General features: G+C 36.9%; 1 protein-coding gene and 1 long non-coding RNA gene across 2 annotated transcripts; both read left to right on the top strand.

Annotated features, from left to right (window-relative positions):
• Positions 1-15140: 15140 nt before the first annotated feature.
• LOC139463332 (uncharacterized) lies at positions 15141-19271 on the top strand. The gene is made up of 4 exons (XM_071244582.1): positions 15141-15306; positions 15690-15790; positions 17486-17663; positions 18283-19271. Exons 1-4 carry the CDS (start codon positions 15218-15220, stop codon positions 18569-18571), a joined length of 657 nt encoding a protein of 218 aa, XP_071100683.1. The 5' UTR covers positions 15141-15217; the 3' UTR covers positions 18572-19271.
• A 105-nt stretch (positions 19272-19376) lies between these two features.
• LOC139463331 (uncharacterized) lies at positions 19377-20719 on the top strand. The gene is made up of 3 exons (XR_011653041.1): positions 19377-19486; positions 20292-20380; positions 20639-20719. It is a non-coding gene; the product is annotated as an uncharacterized lncRNA (long non-coding RNA).
• The last annotated feature ends 2231 nt before the right edge of the window (positions 20720-22950 follow it).

Raw genomic sequence — 22950 nt, 5'->3', positions numbered from 1 at the left:
TCCCAAACTGGTATTGCTTGGGACTTTTAATATGTTGTTTTCGGGACCTTGTAGAAATGCATTGTAGTAAAATAAATTCTGTTGCAATTTGTTCCTAGTTTAGTGAAAAAAATGGCCTAGATTGCCTGGACTAATAAGATCAAAACAATGTTCATAGGACCTGTCAACCAAGGCAAGAGGCGAGAAGAACTGCAACAGTCAGACTGTAATGAATCGGAAGAAATATGTCCGGGAGAAGGCGGCTGTTTCAAATGACATGGTCAGTTAACGCCAGATTCAAACACTAGTTCCCTGAGATACAGTTGGAAAAATGCTAGTTAGAAATGAAACCCAAAGACATAAAAGTTGTGGAACCAAGGCGAGCGGGAAAAAAACAAGCGAGCGAGCCTGCACGTTTGCTGTTTCATTCCTTCCAGGGCTTCGGTCTCAAAGGGTTCTTTGGACAATGAATGTGCATGAGTTTCGCTAAATGTCCTTTGCATGACGCAATCTCATTAAAATCAGATCTTTGTTCTCGCTACCGCTGAATGAAGATCTGAGGACATCCCGCCTCAGAGCGAATTTTCGGGAACCGACCAATGGAATATCGAACAAGAAGTCGGCAATAGCCAATCAGAAGGCACCTTAATCGAGCTTTACGGCACGAGTTTCAAATTGGCGACAACGCTTCAAAATATATAATCCACACGTATCACACACAAAATAGTGATACCGCGGTAATATAGAGTTGCCCACCACAGGAACTCGTTATTGGTCAGTAAATAGAAATATATAGATCTACCCCCTATATGTGAGTAGTATATATTTTTTTTCCTGTGGTTGGTCAGCATTCGCCATTACGATCCATTATAAATTAACTACCGCGATAATATAGCTACCATGCTGATATGACGGCTAGACTGTTTGTTTGTTTGTTTGACATTTTTAGGAATTTTTTTGTAAAGTAGAGAACCTGCCACAGGCTTTCCCCTGGATGCCAGAGGGACATATATGCCCCTCCTCTTCAACCCTCACTTTGAAGTCGAATAAAATTCAACATACATCACGCACACAAATACACGTCACAGTTTTGAATTCTCTGGGAAACTTCCTGTTCGGTGATATCACTCACTGTCAATTTAGGTAAAGCAAAATTACTAAAAAAGACCTCTGAAAATTAGGTACATTGTAAATGTCGCCATTTGTTACACATTACTAAATCACCATTCACGGCGTTATTTACAGCATGATTTGAAATCGAAAATTCGGATATTTACTCGGAGAAATGTATTTCAAAATAGCATATTATTGATCACGGGTATATGTCCTTTATCAAATCACCACTGATCTTTGTAGAACGTCGCCGATTGACCTAGAATCGCTTAGAAATTCCGAACGCCGAAGAGAACTTTCACCCATTTTTTCGTTTTTCTCGTAATTCCAGTGGCTAAACTGGTTATAAATGGGAACTAATATACATATACTATTTTTTCAGTTCATTAATTTTCATTTTTTTTCACACGACCATTAGGGTTAGATACCCGTTTAGTGGCTATTAGATTACCCGAACTCTATCCTCAGCCCTTGGATCCCCTTTACGATCAATCATCCCTTTACCGTCATTAGGGTTAGGTACCCGTTTCGTTTCTATTACAGATTCTATAGCGGCACCTGATATTCTTCACACAAAAACGTCGAGTAAAAGGATGAAATTTTGTGTCGAATATTTTGCCTGCTGAAAACTGTCCTGGAACATTCACACAAACCACTTTCACCGGCTACATTTTTTCAGTACAGATTCAAAAGCGAACTCACCGTTGTGTTGTCGCTAGCCTAGCTCATGACTCCCTCGTTCCTTACTGTTATCCACATCATCCTTACAGTATTCCCTACCACACTTTACTGCCACAAAATCCACCCGACGAATCATTAAATACCATTTCATTCATGCGTACTCGGTATTTCGACGTCTGACGTCCGGAGCCGTTTTCGGTTCGCGCCATATCGGATCATTCCTCACCACTCGGTATCTCGTACTGTAGGTGCTCCCATGTCACATTTATGTCATACGATCCATGAATCGGAGAACCTTCACGTGAGGACGATCTCTGCCGTAGGTCACATATTTGTCATACTATGAACGAAAATTAGGAGATACATATATTAATCAACATTCCAATGTCGTCTTTCTCCGACGTTGTCAAAGCCATGACGTCAAATATAATTGTGTCATTTTTAGCAATTCATTACATTTGATGAAAAGGTTAATGCTCCATTAATAATGATGCACTATTAGTCAAATTGCACACACACAATCAGGAGAATGTTGGCCTCCAAGGACTGATTTATAGGTTAGGTAGGGCCATCTATTTCGCTGTTAATTCTTTTTTTATGAAGTACAATTTCATCATTTTATAGTATTTTTTATAACTAAACGTGTACAGCTTCAATATCGATATTTGTGTTGGAATAATTTGATACCTCGTGAACAAAACGCCACGAAAATATATTGTCCTTATCCACAGCTAATACCCACCAAGTGACATGAGTTACAATAAACTAGTGCTAAACATAGCAGAGTTATGCCCCATTTTCTTTGTACGGGAGTAACCTCTCTTTCGTCTTTTGTCGTCATAAAGGGAAATCAGTTTTCGTCATTTACGACAGGCTATTTTATGTATTGAATGCATATAAAGCATATGTATTTAAGCATATAAATCCACATATATATATTTGGGATACGATGACATGCATCAACCAAGTCAGCGGGCCCCACCATCCGATCCCGTTAGTCGCCTCTTAAGCCAGGTTCACACAGTGCCGATTATGGCTCCCGTTTGAGATCAGACAGCGCTACGACACGAAAAGTGAAAAAGTCGGATTACTATCCTCAATGATCTGGAATGTCCTATCATTGTCTGAACGCCGTCCTATACGTTTGTAACAGAGTCCTAAGGATCGGAAATGGTGCAGAGAGGTCGGCCAAGCACTCCCGACAGTGATGTGCGTCCCGTAACATTCGGGAAACTCAGCCGATTTTGTCTAGTCAGATAACAATCGTGACTATGTCGTGACAGATTATGTGGTATCGGATCAAAATCTTAACAATGTCCTGTTTTGTCTGGACGGTGTCCTGTGGATCGGGGCGCTGTCGTGATGAACGGGCATGAATTGTGCATTGCCGTTTCTTGTCGATTGAGTCCAGATTGCGTCCAGATCTTGTCGAATGCGAACCGTCTTTGTCGGTTCACTGTCCGGTCACTGTCTGATCTCTGTCGGCTCGCATTCGGGAGAATCGGGACGCTGTCGGGACAGATTCGGTCGTTTTTTTACAAATCGGATGAGATTCGGATTGAGAACAGGAGAATCGGGACGAATTCGGCTGAAAACGACTGAATCGGGACGCTTCCTGAACAATATCTGATTGTTTGTGAATTTCCCGCCACGAATCACAGGATCTTTATCAGACTTTTGACATAATTATTTTATTGATCTTAAACTGGGTGACATGGCTGGGTGACAACATATCTTACGTAATTTCGCGAGGCAACAAGACTTTACGGCCTAGAATGCAGGGCCCCGTTCCACAAAGTGATCTTAACTCTAAGATGATCGTAACTCCCATTCTTAGACGCTAACGTCGAACCCATTCGACAGGCGGATAGCATTAGAACACCCGAAAATAAAACTCGCCATATCTATTTACCAAGAAGGCTTTGCGTAACATTTAAATTACGTATGACATGCATAAATGCTCAGCTTGCCCAATATCAAAACTTTCAGTAATTTATTTACCTCAAAAAGAAAATATCGCGAGTTAAAAAAGTTACGGCCAAACTTCTCGGCACACAACTACCAGAAACGGCCATTGTTGACTTTTGGCACTTCACGTTGAGCGGCACTCCGATGTTTTCTTTATAATTTTATCATTTTTCCTATTCGATCATAATTTTTGTTTGCTGACGAAAGAAAAACACTCATGTTCCTTAATTTCTAAAAATTATCAACTTTCGGTGTAACTAATTGTAAACAAAAACAGTCTGAATCGTAACATCATCGATTGGATGGAACTTGTACGATCATGGCAACGGCGGTAAACAAACATCTCCACATGCATAGTTATCCCGTTAGACTATTACAAGCATTTTGTTACATCTAACTTAATTTTCTAGAATTATTGACAGGCATTTATAAATCTTTGTGAAAAAAAAATCATTTTTAAAGAGTTTGCAAGTGATTGCGTTTGATAAACTTTCGGACACATTGACAAACCGACAAACGTCAGTGACACGTTTGGGCGTGGCCTAACTCGCGATTTGTTGAGTTGAACAAAGTCAACAAACACTGCGAAAAATGACAAATATTGGATGATACGCAAAATCTGAACTGATATACATTCTAGGTAAACCATTCAATAGCAAAATAATGCAGTTTACAAGAAATAATCAAAATACTTGCAATTTTAGCTATCATTTCTGAAACCGGAAGCACATACCGCATGTGACACATGGAAGTAAAATATGCAAAAGTTGGTAAGCTATCATAAAGAAGTTCCGAAATAGATTCAAATTCAAGAGAAAATACATAATTTACTTTTCTTCGTCAACTATTTACTATTTATTGATCTGGAGAGCAGTCTTCACTCCTATTTGTTTCATATTTCTTCGTGATTGTCGCCATCAAATGTGTAAGTCTAAATCCGAAACCGTAATGGATTTCACGCTCGATGATTTTAATTTTAAAATATTTTCTGAAAACGAACGCAACGGAGAGCGATATAACGTATTGATATGCCATAATAATAACAACATAATATTGTTATTGGTCTAAATTACAAAAAGAACAATTTCAAATATTAAAGATGTTGTTGAAAACTTTCTGAGAACCTCCCGTCCTCTGAACCGATTAAAATTTTGGTACACGACGACTGTATGGAGGTAGTGTAAATATATAGATTCTAGGCTCCTATGTGATTTTGTACCCAAAACAAATTAAATTGTTCCCAAAATACTTTGTGAATTTGTACCTAAGAAAATAAGACAATAGATCTATAATTATATTTATGTTTTCGTCTAGATGAACAGAACACATAATAAAATATTTCATCAAGTTCATAATATGATTATGACTGTGATCCTTGAAATTGATTGTTTAGTTTTGAGAGAAAATTGACGTCTTGTCACTGAAGAAGAGGCCAGTTAAGTTGGTTAAACCTAAGTTAGAATGTATTGTTTTGATAGGAAAGTGATATTATGTTAAATTAATGTATATCTTGAAATAATTCAAGGTAGATCTACAAAATCACATACCCATTTGGGTACCAAATCACTAGAAATTTTGGGTACAAAAGTCACCACTGTACATTTCAACTGGTTTTCGTGAATCAATGGGATAAAAAAAATTTGTCTGAAAGATTCCTTTTCTCATTTTAAGAAAAGAATTTGTTTTACAGAACAAAACAGGCAGATCTACACGGATCACGTTTTGTCCTAAAAATATATAAAAACTTGAAAAATATTGACACCTCAAAAATGAGGGCTTATAAAGTTATAATTCTACCTGACTTGTCAGATGGTTTGACTTAGGTCTATCTAAGAAAAGTCCTTATGAAAATCTTTTTTATAATTACTTTTATGACACTAACATTTCTGGCACTTAGACAAAGAGTATTCAAGGAAAGACAGATATGATTTTGAATGAAAATATGACTTTCCTATATAATTCTTATTTCATGATGACAGGGGAACTTTTATACACACAAGCTGAGGAAGTTCTGATACTGTGATTGCATACAAAGGAAAAACAGGTTGGAAGCAGTACCTGTATGTATAAAAAAGACGTGGGATACACTTGTTGTAGTGAAACTTATCAGCGTGTACATCGCAGAAATATGAATCATGTCCCATCTATATTCACTGTAACATTGAATGGCGATTCTTAAATATCAACAGAAGTTCAAAAATAAAAGATTCCAAGAAACTTGCATGTGGCATGTTGATTTATCGTCTACCGTTTCCGGGTTACGGGAGCATGCAAGGTCAAACGGATTAACTAATACGCGAATTATATCGTCAAAGTCACATTTTTATTTCATGTTAGTGCTGATTACTGATACTGTGTATCGACTTATGTTTTTGCTGTATGTGATAGGCGAACTATTTCAAAATTTACTGTAATTGTTTTGTTACGAAAGATTATCAGCAGACTATACCCCTGTCTGCGACATCACATCCGGTGACCTTTGCACTTATTGAAATAGTGCTGTCAGAATTCACGATCTTTATTTTCGCTTTTCTCTCGTCATATTAATCGCAATATGACGAATAAAACATTATTCGATTGAGAAGATCGTCAACTTTCGCCAAGTTATATTTATAAAGGCAATGTAAACTTTGTTGATATTAAAATAGCAATAAGTTATGCGGAGGTCGGGCGAAATGCACCATGTTTGATTTTAGGACGTCTGCTAGCATCATGACACGGGTTGTTTATTTTTGTATATCGTAAATATTCAACCAAAACGCTTGAAATTAGGTTTACTGAATATTCATGTCATTAATTGTTTCCTGCAAATTTGATAACATGACACGTCAGATTAACCCGAATGTTCGTATTTCTGCAACCGACATGATGACCTCGAAAATGAAGTTATTTTTCTGTTTCACGTTTAGATAATAAATTTACTGAAATGGTTCCTAATTTACCATCGCGCTGTTATTTGCTGATAAAAAAGCCCGAATATTTACTCAATTAAAATTAAGATATCGGAGATATGATTATTGAAATCAATTTGCACAAATGTTACGATATTAAAAAGTTCCTAGCATGAAATGCAAACCACCTTCAATAACGCAATTCAGGTAAGTTCAAGAAAATTTACAAATTTTGTGTTCGCTTTGGTCTTAACCTTGGTATGATTGAAAACATCGGGATATTTATATTCTTCCCCGCCCTTAAGGCGGGGAAGTATACGGGAGAGGTTAATTTTATAGCATGTAAGTCGACATGTTGGTTTCTTTGAAATTTCAAGCCACACAGTTACCGAAACGAAACATACAAATCATGTGAAATGTGCGTGAAATGTTGATGTTTATCTTTTCCTGCAATAAAAGATACTTTAAAATCATCTTGCTATTCTGAGACTTAGTCACTTTTCGTAATGCTGATAACCCATGAAATATGTTCATTTTGTTTTTAAAAGAGCTAAAAATGATCCCATTTCGCTAAAGTTAACCGTTCTATATTTTGTAAGAATAAACTATTGCGCATTGAGCGATTATCTCCTTTAGCTATAGGCGTAGTATAGAAGTGATAAATCACGCACTGACCTTGCATTGCTGTACATCGTATCTTATTCAAGCTGTATCACTGAGAGTGAGTGATTATCTCCCTTACCCGAACAGCTCAATTGCGCACTACCTTTGCAATGTATCGTATGTTATTCAGGCAGCCATCGAGAAAAGTTCCAGGAAGGAATTTAGGCCAAGCCTGTCACGCGCACTCAATTTTCACACTGCTATTGCAACATATTGTTCAACACGATTAAATAACAGGCTTCTATAAAGTATGACTTTGTTTAATAAACATCACATGTAAAACAACGGGTTTGATATGAGAATTTTTTTATTAGTTGTCTTCATAATCATATGTATGGCGCTTGCTGTTCATAGTTGAGCACAGCATTGTTTTAAATACTTCACTGTATGTAATGTATGGTACATACCGTTTCATGTATTATAATGATATGGAAACAATATGAGAATTGAGCAAAACTATGGTAATGTTGTACATACTTGTACAAGGAATTTGTTTGTAATTGTTGATATGTTAACAGATCTTGGAAGTTGTTTCTGGATAACTGTTGGTACACTTATTAAGAATCTGCTCCTTTTAACAGAGTATACCAAATTCTTTATCATGATTGGGGATTATTTGTGATTCTCTTTCTTGGTTGTATTATGTAAGACAGTGCGTAATGTTGTTCATCTTCTGAGACATCACATGTTTCACAGAAACGTTGTTCAAATGGGGTTGGTGTTTTTGTATATCTACAATTTTTTCAATTTTTAGTTTGTGATTACTTAATCGAAGTTTAGAGAAAAGTGACCTATGGCCTTTATTTTTACAATATGTAAGATAATTCTCAATATTTATAGATAACGTAACCAAACTGTATGTTCCTAACCTGCCGCTAGATAAATGGGAATCCATTAATGATTGCGTGAATTTTTACATTTGAACTGAAGTATATTTAGAGTGGATTCATTACATTTTTTGTGTTTACTATTTTAAAAGTTTGCTTTAATTAACCCAACCAACATTTTGACCAGAAATATTGACTTTTGCTGCGAAAGCATGCTTTAGAATGACATTTGTTGTGTTATCTATATAGGATTTTTTTATTGGTACTAATAGTGGGTATATATCAAGTTTTGCCTGACAGACCCAGTTTTCTTGCCTGGGTTTTCTTTGTGCTGACCAATTAAAGACACTGTTTCTTTTATTGTGCTTTCCAAAGATAAGTACATTAATAACAACCAATTTGTACTTAACACAAATTCTCTCCTCCCATAGCAAACACTTCCTTCCTCTGCTCATAACATTATATTGCGGGGAGCTATTGATGCTCTGCAGCAATCTCTACTTGTATAGTACTGTGTAGTTTTAAATCAGGAATAAATGTGCAAAATATTTCTTCAATCGGCCCTTATTTATTGAGGCACCGACTGTTTGAAATCACCAACCCTCTTTAGAGCGCCTTATGCTAAAATTAATCCAGCAGGCAGGGGTAAGAAGTCTGAAAATAATTCAGCAGGCTATGTTTTCACTGACTTACGACAATCGTAGCGCTAAGATCGCTTTGTGGAACGCAGCCCAGTACCACTAACTTTTCAAACACGTGATCATACCCTATGACGTAAATAGAGAATACTACACTCATTCTCGTTAGATACCATTTTTACGACACGAAGGGACTTTCTATGGTATCTGACCGAGCGAAAGCGAGGTCAGATACCATAGAAAGTTCACGAGTTTCGTAAAAATGGTATCTAACGAGAATGAGTGTGGTATTTTATTTATTACCCACGTTAAATATATATTTAAGTGTAAATACATAACAACTTTCGTTCGTTGACAGACCAAACTGAAACCGGTTGCAAAATCTGGTTGCGGTTGAATATTGATATATGACCAAATATGGGCATTGTTGACATGTTTATGGATACGCATTTAACAACATGCGCCTGCTGTTCTGTTTGCAAACAAACCAGCACCGACGCTCAAGATCCTTTTGGAAGAAAGTCTTCAACTTATGGTAATTCAAGCGCCATGTTGTTAGTACGCAGGACACCAATAAGAAAATTTGAAATGTCACATTAGCGCCGCGCTTTGAATGTCGGACCAACAGTCACACGCATCACACTGCCGGGGTCCCGTCTGTGCAATCAAAATGGTTCGGTTTCCTTGATCTATCAGCTGAATTTATATCATGTCCGTACCATTTTGGAGGAGGGAAATCAGACTGTTCGCCAAAGACATTCATGATAACTGTACCACTCTATACTGAAGACGTGAAAATCAACAAACTCAAATCTGCTTGCATGTCAGTGACAACTTCGAACGATCGAAGGGCAAGGTCGCCACCGGAATAAGAAAAGACAACCGCGATCCACTCACAGCGTTTTACGCTAGAGATAGGGAATGTTACTGTTCACATTTGGGATGTTTGGGGCCACAAAATCAGAAGTCAAGCACACTTCCACGGAGTTTTCGAATGATTTGTATCGGAACTGTGAACTTTAAGTGATCTGGTCGTTCTGTCGTGTTCGTAAATTCATGAACAACACCTCCCGAAACAGCGCCATAAAATACGCTCCAAAGGGGACACCGATGGCACAACCGGATCATCCCAAGTAAGTTAAGATATCTGTCCGGATAGTTTAAACAGACGTCATTTCACCACGCTTATCCGTTTACGTTAAATCAAATTGAAAGTTGCGAAAATGGTCGGGTGCGTCACGCTCAAGGGACGCGCTCGATCGGCAGTCGTACATTGTAAATCGATTTATAGATCTAGCTCGATTATATGTCTGTAGGAGCTCAATGCATAACGTATATAGAATGCAAACCGAATTTGATGCGTGTGACTATCTTGTTTGGTTTAATAAAGTGTTTGTAAATATCTCTCGTTCTCATGAATTTCTTCAGTTCTGCCTTTTAATCGCAAATGAATGACGTCTCGCGATTTTTTATGAATGAAAAAAGTAGTCCCGGTGTGACAGAGGTCACGGTTATCCAATCAAAACGAATAAAACAAGGTCAAACTTGTACGACACACGTGTGACGTACGGATTTAGTATCTTACCACCTGTATCTTCACCACGTGGGTAATAAATAGAGAATACTACACTCATTCTCGTTAGATACCATTTTTACGAAACGAGTGGACTTTCTATGGTATCTGACCGAGCGAAAGCGAGGTCAGATACCATAGAAAGTTCACGAGTTTCGTAAAAATGGTATCTAACGAGAATGAGTGTGGTATTTTATTTATTACCCACGTTAAATATATATTTAAGAGTAAATACATAACAACTTTCGTTCGTTGACAGACCAAACTGAAACCGGTTGCAAAATCTGGTTGCGCATGAATATTGATATATGACCAAATATGGGCATTGTTGACATGTTTATGCATACGCATTAACAACATGCGCCTGCTGTTCTGTTTGCAAACAAACCAGCACCGACGCTCAAGATCCTTTTGGAAGAAAGTCTTCAACTTATGGTAATTCAAGCGCCATGTTGTAAGTACGCAGGACACCGATAAGAAAATTTGAAATGTCACATTAGCGCCGCGCTTTGAATATCGGACCAACAGTCGGTCACACTGCCGGGGTCCTGTCTGTGCAATCAAAATGGTTCGGTTTCCTTGATCTATCAGCTGAATTTATATCATGTTCGTACCATTTTGGAAGAGGGAAATCAGACTGTTCGCCAAAGACATTCATGTTAACTGTACCACCCTTTACTGAAGACGTGAAAATCAACAAACTCCAGTCTGCTTGCATGGTAGTGACAGCTTCGAAGGGCAAGGTCGCCACCGGAATAAGAAAAGACAACCGCGATCCACTCACAGCGTTTTACGCTAGAGATAGGGAATGTTACTGTTCACATTTGGGATGTTTGGGGCCACAAAATCAGAAGTCAGGCACACTTCCACGGAGTTTTCGAATGATTTTTATCGGAACTGTGAACTTTAAGTGATCTGGTCGTGCTGTCGTGTTCGTTCATTCATGAACAACAACTACCGAAACAGCGCCACAAAATACGCTCCAAAGGGGACACCGATGGCACAACCGGATCATCCCAAGTAAGTCTAGATATCTGTCCAGATAGTTTAAACAGACTTCATTTCACCACGCTTATCCTTTTACGTTAAATCAAATTGAAAGTTGCGAAAATGGTCGGGTGCGTCACGCTCAAGGGACGCGCTCGATCGGCAGTCGTACATTGTAAATCGATTTATAGATCTAGCTCGATTATACGTCTGTAGGAGCTCTATGCATAACTTATATTGAATGCAAACCGAATTTGATGCGTGTGACTATCTTGTTTGGTTTAATAAAGTGTTTGTAAATATCTCTCGTTCTCATGAATTTCTTCAGTTCTGCCTTGTAATCGCAAAATGAATGACGTCTCGCAATTTTTAATGAATGAAAAAAGTAGTCCCGGTGTGACAGAGGTCACGGTTATCCAATCAAAACGAATAAAACAAGGTCAACCTTGTACGACACACGTGTGACGTACGGATTTAGTATCTTACCACCTGTATCTTCACCACGTGGGTAATAATACAAATTATTACCCACGTGGTGAAGATACAGGTGTCACACCGGGACTTACTTTTATCCACACCATTCTTGGATTCTAAAGTAATGTATTTATTAAAACAGTTAGCCTATAGCCTTCACCTTCATCGAAACGGCGGGATAACTGGTTGCAGTTATCGTTCGCGTAGTATCGCTGGAAGCACATGCGTCTCTCTGGCTCACCTGCAAATCAAATTTCTAGCGTAGCCCCAAGACACTTTGCCTTCTAAAGAGTTGGATTCGTTTTGTTGGATGTTGTTGTATGCTGTTCTTGTTTTCTGCGTTTTCTCTCTCGTTTCAGGTCAGGACACCTGACATCTACAACGCAGTAATGGCGGTAAGAATTGTACCAGTATTAACTATATGCAGTGTTAAAGTACAGTTATATGGTTTACTGATATCCTATTGGCATTTCCTCGCAAAGGTTTATGTATTTATCTATGTTCAGACTCATAAGTAATAGTATTTCATGTAAATTGTGTTACTAGCCAGTAGCGCGTGACAGGTGGCGCCCAAAATTCATGGCGGCTACAAAACGTTTACTATTATTAAAGAACTACATATTTCAGATGTTATTCCAATTTATATGAGGTGTGGGTTCTGATGGAAACGCATTTTGCAAACATTTGGTGCATTTTTTGGCCTATCAGGCAAAAATGGGGTTTATCATGAATGTCAAATGTATCATTTTGTTTCATGTCATTAAAATAGGTCATAAGGCCTATGGATACAGGCTAAAGGCCTCCATTAACCTAAGCTTGTCATACCAAGCAACTTAGTGGACCCGGAAATCCATAAGGGTGTCATGATACACCTACTTCATGATACAATACTTATTGCCATGTTTGATTCACTATATGATACAAATCGCATTATATTTTGTGTGAATTCTTCATGTTCCATACCACCCAACAGACAACAAAATGTCGTTGATGTCAAATGATTTGTGTTTGTATGATTGGTTAATTTATTCCTACAGTATCATAGTATAACTGACATTAAATGAAAGCATAGGTTGGTGTATCATATGGGTCATATTGTCCTGTAGCAATTTGAAATACATCGGTGAAATGTGACAGCCATAGTGGTCATGGTTAGTTATGAGGTTTATTAGGTATCATCAATACCCCAAGGCATGGGTCTAGTATTGTCAGTCACTGTATTGTCTTGTCCAGACCTAGCTGCAGTGGGGCGGTCAGGTAGCCTAGTGGTTAAAGCGTTAGCTCGTCACGCCGAAGACCCGGGTTCTATTCCCGACATGGGTACAATGTGTGAAGCCCATTTCTGGTGTCCCCCGCCGTGATATTGCTGGAATATTGCTAAAAGCGGCGTAAAACCTCACTCACTCACTCACTCACTCACCTAGCTGCAGTACACGTATCTGTGCTGCTAGTATCTGGTTACTGCAGCTAGTCGAGACCACATTATCTACAATCCACTGTGCGAATGATAATTATCAAGGCTAAGAGGGACTGGCATAGTTCTTGCTCTCTGGTACATAGCGCTAAATTAGAATCTACTCAACTAATGTATATCTACATGTAGTTGCACCTGTTGTGAATATGCAACAGAAAATTCACAACAGATATTTAACACAACTAGTCACTTCTAAAGCTTTCACAAATGAGATGATCCAAATGCCAGAGCAAGATAATTGTGTTTAGATTTCCACAAACCTATCTTCCTGTGTGGTACCTTATTAATTTTCTAAATTTGTTTCAGAGTGGCATTGTCACTGTTAGCGGACATCCTACAACACGGCCAGAGCTTGGTGGACCAAGTACTCTTTCAACTGTTTTGATTGGACCATCTCGAGGTAAAGTAACGTTTTTCTTTGTTTATTTGCATCTAACATAAAACATTTTGCACAATTATTTCAATATTTTTAACCTGTATTACATTAAAAAAAATTCCCAAAGTACCTGTAAACAAAAAATAAACCATTCAGATTTAACATGTCATTAAGTTATAGTGGCCTTAGACTGCTGTTGTATCTTTTGAATTGTAATGACAACTACAACTGCTATGGTTGATGAAAAAAATACTCTTGGTTCTCAGTCACAACCGCATCATGATAAAGTCTGCAGAACATTTCGGGGGTTTTTTTTCCATAAAAAAAACATCAGTTAATATTCTGTGTCTCGAACACAAACCTCAGCAGTGAAATATTGCAATACTAGGATAAACCTGATAAAATAGAGTGCAGAGTTACTTCTCTTTACATCATGTTACATGAGCACTGATCTATTGCACATCTCCTGTTTGGATCATGGTGGCAGATTCTGAGGAGTTTGTGTGCTTGTTTTGCCATTTGCAAACTTGGCCAATGCAAATGTGAGATTTGCAGGAAAATCACTGGAGATAATAATTTAATATTTATATATTTACTGTATGCTAGGCATTGTTTTAGATAATGAGATTAATATTACTGTGTGTAATTGTCTCTTAAAAAAATAAGCCTGAAATAGCAATCAGTTGTACATCCCACATTTTCTTCCTTATCTATCAGTTATTCACTTTAAAAAATACCCAAAATCATAACTGAGAATAATTTGTAATGCTGTGATAGAAATACATTGTGTCTCTAACTCCTCCTGTTCATTTTAAGGGGTCAGTAGAGTTATTGTAAATAATGGTGAGTTTCGTGCGATCTGCTGATCAGTTCACACCATCTTTCCTAGGCAAGGGAGTTAACTTACTTTAAAAGTCCAGCTTCCACCCTTGCCAAACTAGGCTGGAAATTCTAAGTTATGTTTTGGCTGGACTACGAGTCTATGCATAGTCCAATCAAAATTGCATTACAAAATCGACATGTGGTTCGTAAACTGCTGTTAAGATTGCTGTTTGGGAGGATCATAGAAGGCACAGAACTCTTAAAAGCAAATTCCAACCTAGTTTGGCAAGGATGGAAAGTGGGCTTTTATAGTCTGTTAACTCAAAAAGATGAGTTCAATCACGATTTTGCTGAAATTAATATAAACAATATTTAATGATATCTTCGATTAAGTTAATATAATAGATTACAAACAAACTACTGTCACAAGCCTAATTATAAACATAATGCTGAGTGTTGCGTTGAGACAAAAACATGACATGATTCAATTCTATATACATATGATTATTTTTCAATTTGCAGATCCTGTATTGGAGACTCTAAATAAATGTAACAGAGTCATGCTTTTCTCTGCTATAATGGATTCAGATCTTTTTAACAGCAGCTTTGTCTCCAAAACCCGTAGACAACTCCCTGAAATGGAAAGAAAAGTCTTAGACCTAGCTGCGGCCACAGATATTGTACAAGGCATTTTCTACTCCATTGCCTTTACACAGGGAAGTCAGATGTTTGTGTCCTATTTTGAAAGTGGATGCTTCTCTGGAATCATGCCATCCATTTCCAATGTTCTTCAGGAATCGGAATCAACAGTCACTCAACTTTTACCATATCACCATATAGGTGATGTTGTTAAGTATTAGTAATGTCTGTCCTTCAATACAGTTATCATAGTATGGATTCATACCAATTTCATGAAGTCAGAAAATTATTATTATCTATCTGTATAGCATTTAGCAGTCTGCAACTTTAGCCACTAGTTGGAAGCCCAAGGCTAGTAAAATTCTGTTTGGTCTATTAAACGCAGTTAAGAATAGTCCATATAACAACACTACATTCTACTGAAAATGATCCTAAGAGCCGACCTCAGACTAGTACCAGCAGTAGTCTTAGCAGTTTTTGGAGACTGATTATGTGTTACTTTACTAGCCTATATAGCATGAGTGGTGCAGCCCTGAATATAATACATTTATGAATTATGCACATTATATCTTTTTTGTCCTAAGAATACTCGCCCACAAAGACTTGAACAAGAAAGTTCTACAGCAGCAAAAGGCAGCACTCTCTCGAAGCAAAAGCCATGTGAAACAGAATGGGCATACTGATGGTAATGTATATAGATAAATATATTGTGCTGTAAAAGGTAGCTCAAAATGGGCCATTGTTTGACAGTTTCCTTCCTACATGCCATGGTTGGTTATCAACAATCTGAAATTTCAGTTCAAGCAGTTTAAATGGCATGTTGACAATCTTTGATATATTGGAAGCATTTTATTGAGCATTGTAATTTGGTACAAATTCTCAATTTGAATTTAATTCTGGTTCCTTTGTCAGCCAGTTTTCCATGTATGAATCAATTTGTATTTTATTGGACATATATGTGCAGTAATGATATAAGTTGTGTGGAAACCTCTGTTACCTTTGTTGCATTTTCTTGTTCACCGAGTAAAACCTTTTTGATCAGTATATTTTGAGACTACGAGCCCAAACTTGGTTCTTAGCATCATATTCAGTATATTTTAGTATTATCATATGGCATTATTAGACCAAAGAGACTTTTTAAAAACCTGGGCTTCCCACTAGTGGCTAAAGTCTCAGACTGATTGTTCCTAAAATTAACCATATGGCTGCCACTAATCTTAAAGTCCATAGATAATTGAAAATCCTAAAACACAACCTGTTTTTTTTTAATCCAAAAGTAGTTAATTGCAATCATTGTCTTTTCGTTTGTTAAATGCTGCATTCACCAATATTACAACTATCAGTTTATAATGGCAGCTGTAAATAATAAACAAAATTGAAATCCTCAGTGGCTGACAAATCTGAAATATATCTACTAGCCACAGGACAAGGCATGTCTACATTTACTTGTGCTGATATTATGTTTATATTTGTCCACAAAAATTCTGAAAACCTTCATTGAAGGAAATAAATGATTTTGGCTCAGTAAATGCATCTGCCACTGAATAAGTACTTGGAGCATTTTCGGTTGTCCAAGTATTGAATTCTACATACCACTGCTCGAGTCCTGTAGTCCTTTGCAGTACTGCCCATTAGTTAAGGTATTATACGTACCAGTAGAAATTTACCCTTTTTAAGGGTTCTGCTGTATGTTATCATTATAAGGACAAGTGTAGTTTCTATTGCTGGTATGGCACTCCAATGTGTCAAGCCCTGGGTAATCTGTGGAGTAGCTGTATTGAACTCAAAGTATGTTGACATTCATCATGTTCATCTCTTATTATGAACATATCACACTACCTTAACAGCAGTTGTTATGATTGCATACTTTTGTTTTTCTTTGTTAGTATGTTTATTTTCATTGTGATCATAGTCATAGTTGCTCACATTTAATGATATACCCAGTAGTTTGCTTTTGTCAGTTACATCTTATATTAGTCTAATTTCCATACGTTTCATGACTATGTTATGTTTTATTTCTGTTATCTAAAGACCACAGTGGACAATACATTTTCTACGAAATGTTATTCTCATTTGGTGCCATCTATGTCAAATAATTTATATGAATTTATACATGAGAGGACAAGTATTGAAAAAGTAATTATTGTATATACCAACTTAGTTTGGAAAAATAGCAATAACATTATTGTAATGTTTGATTAGGTTTGTTTAAGGCATCATCAGGTTTTTTCGTTGTTTGTAATTTTCATGGGTTTCTTTCAGCCTTGTGTTTCTTTAAGTATAAACATAATAAAGTATAGTTGGCCATGAATATAATAAGAACAAATTAGACTTTTTAAAAACTTTTGTAGTTAATCAGAGCAATGTTGTTGTTTTTCAGGACCCAAGAGACAATGCTACAGCCAGTATTTCAACAGCAGATGGAGTATATGCAAAGTAGTGTTTGATAAGTTGTCCATTCTTGCACAGTCTGAAGACATATCCAACAAGCTTCAGGTATCATCTATGATTTTCCACTGTGTCAAGAAGAATGCAGATGAAAATCACATACATGACAGGTATTCTTTATATACAAGTTCCATACTTACAGTATAAATGTTTTTTATCTTGGCAGTGCCATCATCACTCTCATTTCACAAATGCTAAACTTTGATAGGCCATCATTATGCATCCTCCTCCTGTTATGAATGTAACCAAATAGTCAATAAACAAAAGTCAGTGTTTGTTTTTAGCTCACCCGACTGATATTATCAAGTTTCATTTACCACAAAGTTTGCTTATTTACAAACCGTCCCAATCTTGCTCACTCACTACTCCCTTCTTGGGGTGAAACTGCACATTGGTGCATCGATGCATCGTCATTTTTTTTTATCAATACAAGACGATATCGACACTTGATAAAATTAATTACTTACTGCTCGTTTGATGACACCAAGCATTTTTGTCAGTCAAATATAGTGAAATGTGTTGTAATTAGGGTTTCAAGTTCACTACTAAAAATAGCCTGCTGCAAAACATGTCTACAGCTATTTTGACCTTTTTATAGTCAAGAAGTTTCCACATGATTTGAAGTAAATATGCACATTGCAATATGTATTGTATCATGATCTTGCTGTTATGTTTCACTGTACTCCCTTCACCTATGATAGTAACACATTTATTTGACTATGTTAACAGGCCTCTACACATATTTGGGCTTCATGACAATGATACACTTTTGCAAGTTCTAAAGGATCACAGAATCCATGGAAACCACGTTATAGATGACCCTGTGGACTTCAGCAGCTTGAAAAAAGAAATAAAACCCAAAAGTGTTGAAGAAGAGTTCCACATTTTGTCATCAGTATCAAACTATCACTGGGACAATGACCAAAAAGCGAGCTACATGCAGTACTTTTCTACATACAATGAAGACACAAGGAAGAACCCTACCTCTTTAAGAAATAAAATCAGATTTCACTTCTGAATTGGATGTCAAGAAAAGTATAGACAAAGTGTGAAGATGCTTTCTTCTCAACATGCTCAGGGAAACAGTGAAGACTCCACTCACTCATCACAGACTACATCCATGCAGCCTCCACAGAAACGAAGATGAATTGCAAACCATGTGACATCAGACAACTTTGCCCTTTCTCTCAACCTACACTAAGACATAGTCACTTCTAATGTTGCTCAACCATCATTGCTGTTTGACAACTTCTCAACACGTCTCATTGAAGGTGGCACTATTCTCTGGCAGTCTCATTCCTTTACAAAGGATGTGTTGATTATGAGTGACTATTGTCCTGAAAGTGGAAAGTTCAAGCCCCAGTCATACTGCAAAGTGACAATGTTTCATGAGGAGGAGGATACAACACATGTCCAGTGTTCTTGTTTTGTTTACAAGATGTCATGTTAACGAAAGTTACATTGAAAATGACAACACAGAAGAAACATATCTAGACACATCAGGTGTTACATGCATGCATACCCGATTTGTGAAAGAGTATTTACTGCAAGATTATCACAATCTCTTCAATTCAGAATTTCAACCTGAATCTGACAAAGATAAAAAGTTAAGGGATTCAATGTTAGTGCAAAATCATGAAATAGTGCTGGTTGCAGAATCTCCTCGTGTAACCAAATATACAGTCAAAGGAAGAAATGAAAGTGTTGAATTTGTACATGTCAACAATGATACCTGGACTATTTCATGTCATTCAGGACTTTGTTCTGTTGGAAAATCTAAAACTGTAAAGAACTTAGAGGCATTCAAAAGGCTCTGTCCACATTTATTGTCAATGAAAGAAAACCAACAACTCTGGATTCCTTCCACATCAACTGAGAGCACTGAGGAACTAATGATCCCTTCTTCTTCTACCCCGGTACATTCACTGAAAAGGTATGTTAAACCATGCAACAAAACCTTCGTTTGTATCTTATAATTAAAAGTACATGTAGGTATCAGGTCATGAGTATTCCGCCTGTCCTGGCTTTGTTATCAGCAAAATCTGAATCAAAGTTACTTTAAGATGTAATACCTATATATAGGGGTGGCTACTGGGTGTTATTTTCACTATTGTAGTTGTATTGTAATAGTAGCCCACACTATCATGACTATTGCAATAGTATTGTGATATGCACCGTAAATAATGGGGAATTAAATTCTGGAAAAATATATCTGTCATACATAAACATTTCCGGCTGTCAGCGTAAACCACGAAATTTATCTTTCAACTCTCCTTTTTTTTTCACCAAAATAATATTCTAATAAGAGCCCCCAGTTTCTAATTTTGAGAGCGCCTAGGCCGCTTATTACGTCGAATACGGTATTAATTTTTATGCATACTATTAACATTACCAAGGTGTTTTTAGTTTCCTGTCGATATAGAGCAAATAACTGCAATAGTTTTATAGTTTGATATACCAGTACCGGTATTGTAAAATTACTATCGTAATTGGTTCATTATTTACTGATTGATAGATTTTTGTGGTTTCTTGTTAAATTCAGATCTGATGCATCCATACTTCTTAGTATTAATAAACATAATATGTCAAATACTGATAAATACTGTTCAGGAACATATGGTTGAAAAAAGGCACATTTCTTTCCATTTAGTCAAAATTGCTGATTTTATCCTTGGAATTGTTTCCTTTTAACATGTTCATAAAACTGTTATTGCTAATGTTTGCACTTTCATCACCAGTCAAACTTCAATGTCGACACTGGCTTCTGGGACTTTGGATCACTGAGTAAACATATTCCAACTGCTCAGAGTTGCCCAAAATACAGGGAGTAAGTAGTATCTTTATCTTTAATTGCTCTGCTGTGTGAACTATTTGTGTATAGATTTCATATAGTCTGACAACAAAACACTGCAATGGAACTATCTAAATTCAAATGTAAGCTATTGAAGTCAATGCTTATTACTCATGTTTTCTAACATTAAAACATGTCAAGTGCACATTGTTTCCTCCACTGCTCTTTGTTAAAATGTTGTGTATCATATTGTATTTTAAGGGATTAATTAGGACATATCTTGTTGTATTTCAGAAATATCCACTTGCATGAAAAATGGTGCTTTCAGCACCAAACAGATGAATCTGGTTTTGTCAGTATTATCTTGCTTTGTCCTGCACTACCAGAAAACTGTTCATGTGGGGTATGTATGAATTTCCAAGCATAGTATGTCCAGTTTGCTTTATCGCTGATAGCCTTAGGCACTGGAGGGATTTATCCACACCTGCTCAAATTGACTTGAATGCCATATATGTATAATCTTATGATGGATCATAATTTAAGTAATTTTAGAAAAATGCTAATTTTTAACCAAACGATTAAATAAATCCTAATTTGCCTACCAGGGGCACATGGTTAAGAATCAGCTTAAAAAACTACCTGACAGTTACAGGTCATTTTGACTTTTTGTAACCTTATCAAACAGAACTTTGTTACCAAAAAGTCACTCTGACAGCCTTTGCTTTCAGTTCATGTCTGATGTTGTCCAATCACAAGATGTTGGTATATATATATATATTTTAGATCCATTTACAAGATTAAGGATGACTGGAAGAATGTATACTGTAGGGGTCAGATAATGCTCAAAATGTACTCAGGACAATCCATGAATTTACAGGTCCAATTCATATGTTACCACTGGTCCTTGTTGTGTTATCAATCATGCACCAAGCTTTAATCTTTTTTCAGTGCACCTTCCATGATGTACTAACACCAGATGGCATGAACCTTCTACAGCAAAATTAAAATTTATGATGACCTACCAGCAGCAGATGAAAGATGTAACAAGGACTTCCCTAGAGTCAGCACAAGTGGACACAGTAGTTTGTTTTTCTGGTTTTGTTCCATTCATGGTCATTGTCTTGGGTTCCATATAATTCCTGAAAGTGAAGGCAGAAAAGATCCATTTGCTTCCATGTTCAGGTACCTGCCTGAACCACCAACACATGTACTTTATGACTTTGCTTGTTCACTTTCTGAATACTGCTTGAATAGAGAACCTTCATTCTTTAAAGACACTTGATTCTTCCATGATTATTTCCATGGTTGTACGCATGTATGTGGCGATGCTTTCAAGTCTTCAGTGTTTGAAAATGTGGGTGTCAACACCGAAATCTGTGAGCAGTTCATTTCGTTCCATACAAAATATCAAAGCAACTTCAACTCATTTGAGCCAGAGCAAGTTTTGTTTTCTTCTTCTTCTGGAGCAATCAAAATGGAATTAGAGAAAAACTGAAATGTTTTATCAACGATTGCAAGTTGCTTTAGATGGTTCAAAGTAAAATGTGATGAATAGTACTCACTAACATCAATGTTGCATGATACCTGTGATGTAGGACTGGCTCTAAGACTGTATATTAAAGTCGTTCAAGCCCAACTAGGTTACTCAGTGCATAAGAGGTTTTTCTAGGCACTTTGTTCTGTAATACTCTGCTGTAGATGAATGATATTTTTCCAGTTATATCTATGTTGTCATACTGCTTTCCTCAAACTTTTTACATTTATGGTTTATTTTGTTGTAGTTTGAACAGTGAAATGAGTCATACATATATTTGTTTATTTGCTTTAATGTTAGTCTTAATAAAAAGATAAAACTTACAAAATGTGTTTATTTATTTTGTTGAGAACACATATTACCTATCTGTGTAACAAAATTATTCATTCAACAATAATACCACCAGTCCAATACTAAAGAATCTTGCAACAATACAGCACACAAACAACTTCAAACAAGTAAAAAGTAAATGAGTTATTACATGAAACTCAATGAATATATTAAAAAATGCATCTTAACAAAGCCAATAATAGGAACATGTGGGTATGGTGTTATGTCATACATGATATTAACCCCATTTGAATACTGTAGACGTTATGGTTGGCCAACATACCCGCATCAGGAAGAGCTAGGGTTAGGTTATATATGTCAAGTCTGATGCCGCCACAGATATGTAACAGCCCCATTTGGATACTGCAGACGTTATGGTTCGCCATCATACCGTTCGGCCGCATCAGGAAGAGCTAGGGTTAGGTTATATATGTCAAGTCTGATGCCGCCACAGATATGTAACAGCCCCATTTGGATACTGCAGACGTTATGGTTCGCCATCATACCGTTCGGCCGCATCAGGAAGAGCTAGGGTTAGGTTATATATGTCAAGTCTGATGCCGCCACAGATATGTAACAGCCCCATTTGGATACTGCAGACGTTATGGTTCGCCATCATACCAATCGGCCGCATCGGGTTGGTTGGTTGGTTTGTTGTTTAACCCCGCACTCAGCTATATTCCAGCTATATGACGGCGGTCTGTAAATAATCGAGCATGGACCAGACAATCCAGTGATTGAC

This window comes from Haliotis cracherodii, unplaced genomic scaffold, assembly GCF_022045235.1.
Source record: "Haliotis cracherodii isolate W230 unplaced genomic scaffold, xgHalCrac1.p SCAF_16, whole genome shotgun sequence".
Classification (NCBI taxonomy): Eukaryota; Metazoa; Mollusca; class Gastropoda; order Lepetellida; family Haliotidae; genus Haliotis; species Haliotis cracherodii.
The sequence above is the reverse complement of the archived record's forward strand: the minus strand, read 5'-3'. Positions and strand labels throughout refer to the sequence as shown.

Excerpts from the sequence above, each read along its gene's own strand:
- LOC139463332 (XM_071244582.1), top strand. The coding sequence starts at position 15,218 with ATGCTTCTCTGGAATCATGCCATCCATTTCCAATGTTCTTCAGGAATC. Across the intron at positions 15,307-15,689 it reads TTTACCATATCACCATATAG|AATACTCGCCCACAAAGACT; the intron begins GTGATGTTGTTA and ends TTTTGTCCTAAG. Across the intron at positions 15,791-17,485 it reads ACAGAATGGGCATACTGATG|GACCCAAGAGACAATGCTAC; the intron begins GTAATGTATATA and ends GTTGTTTTTCAG.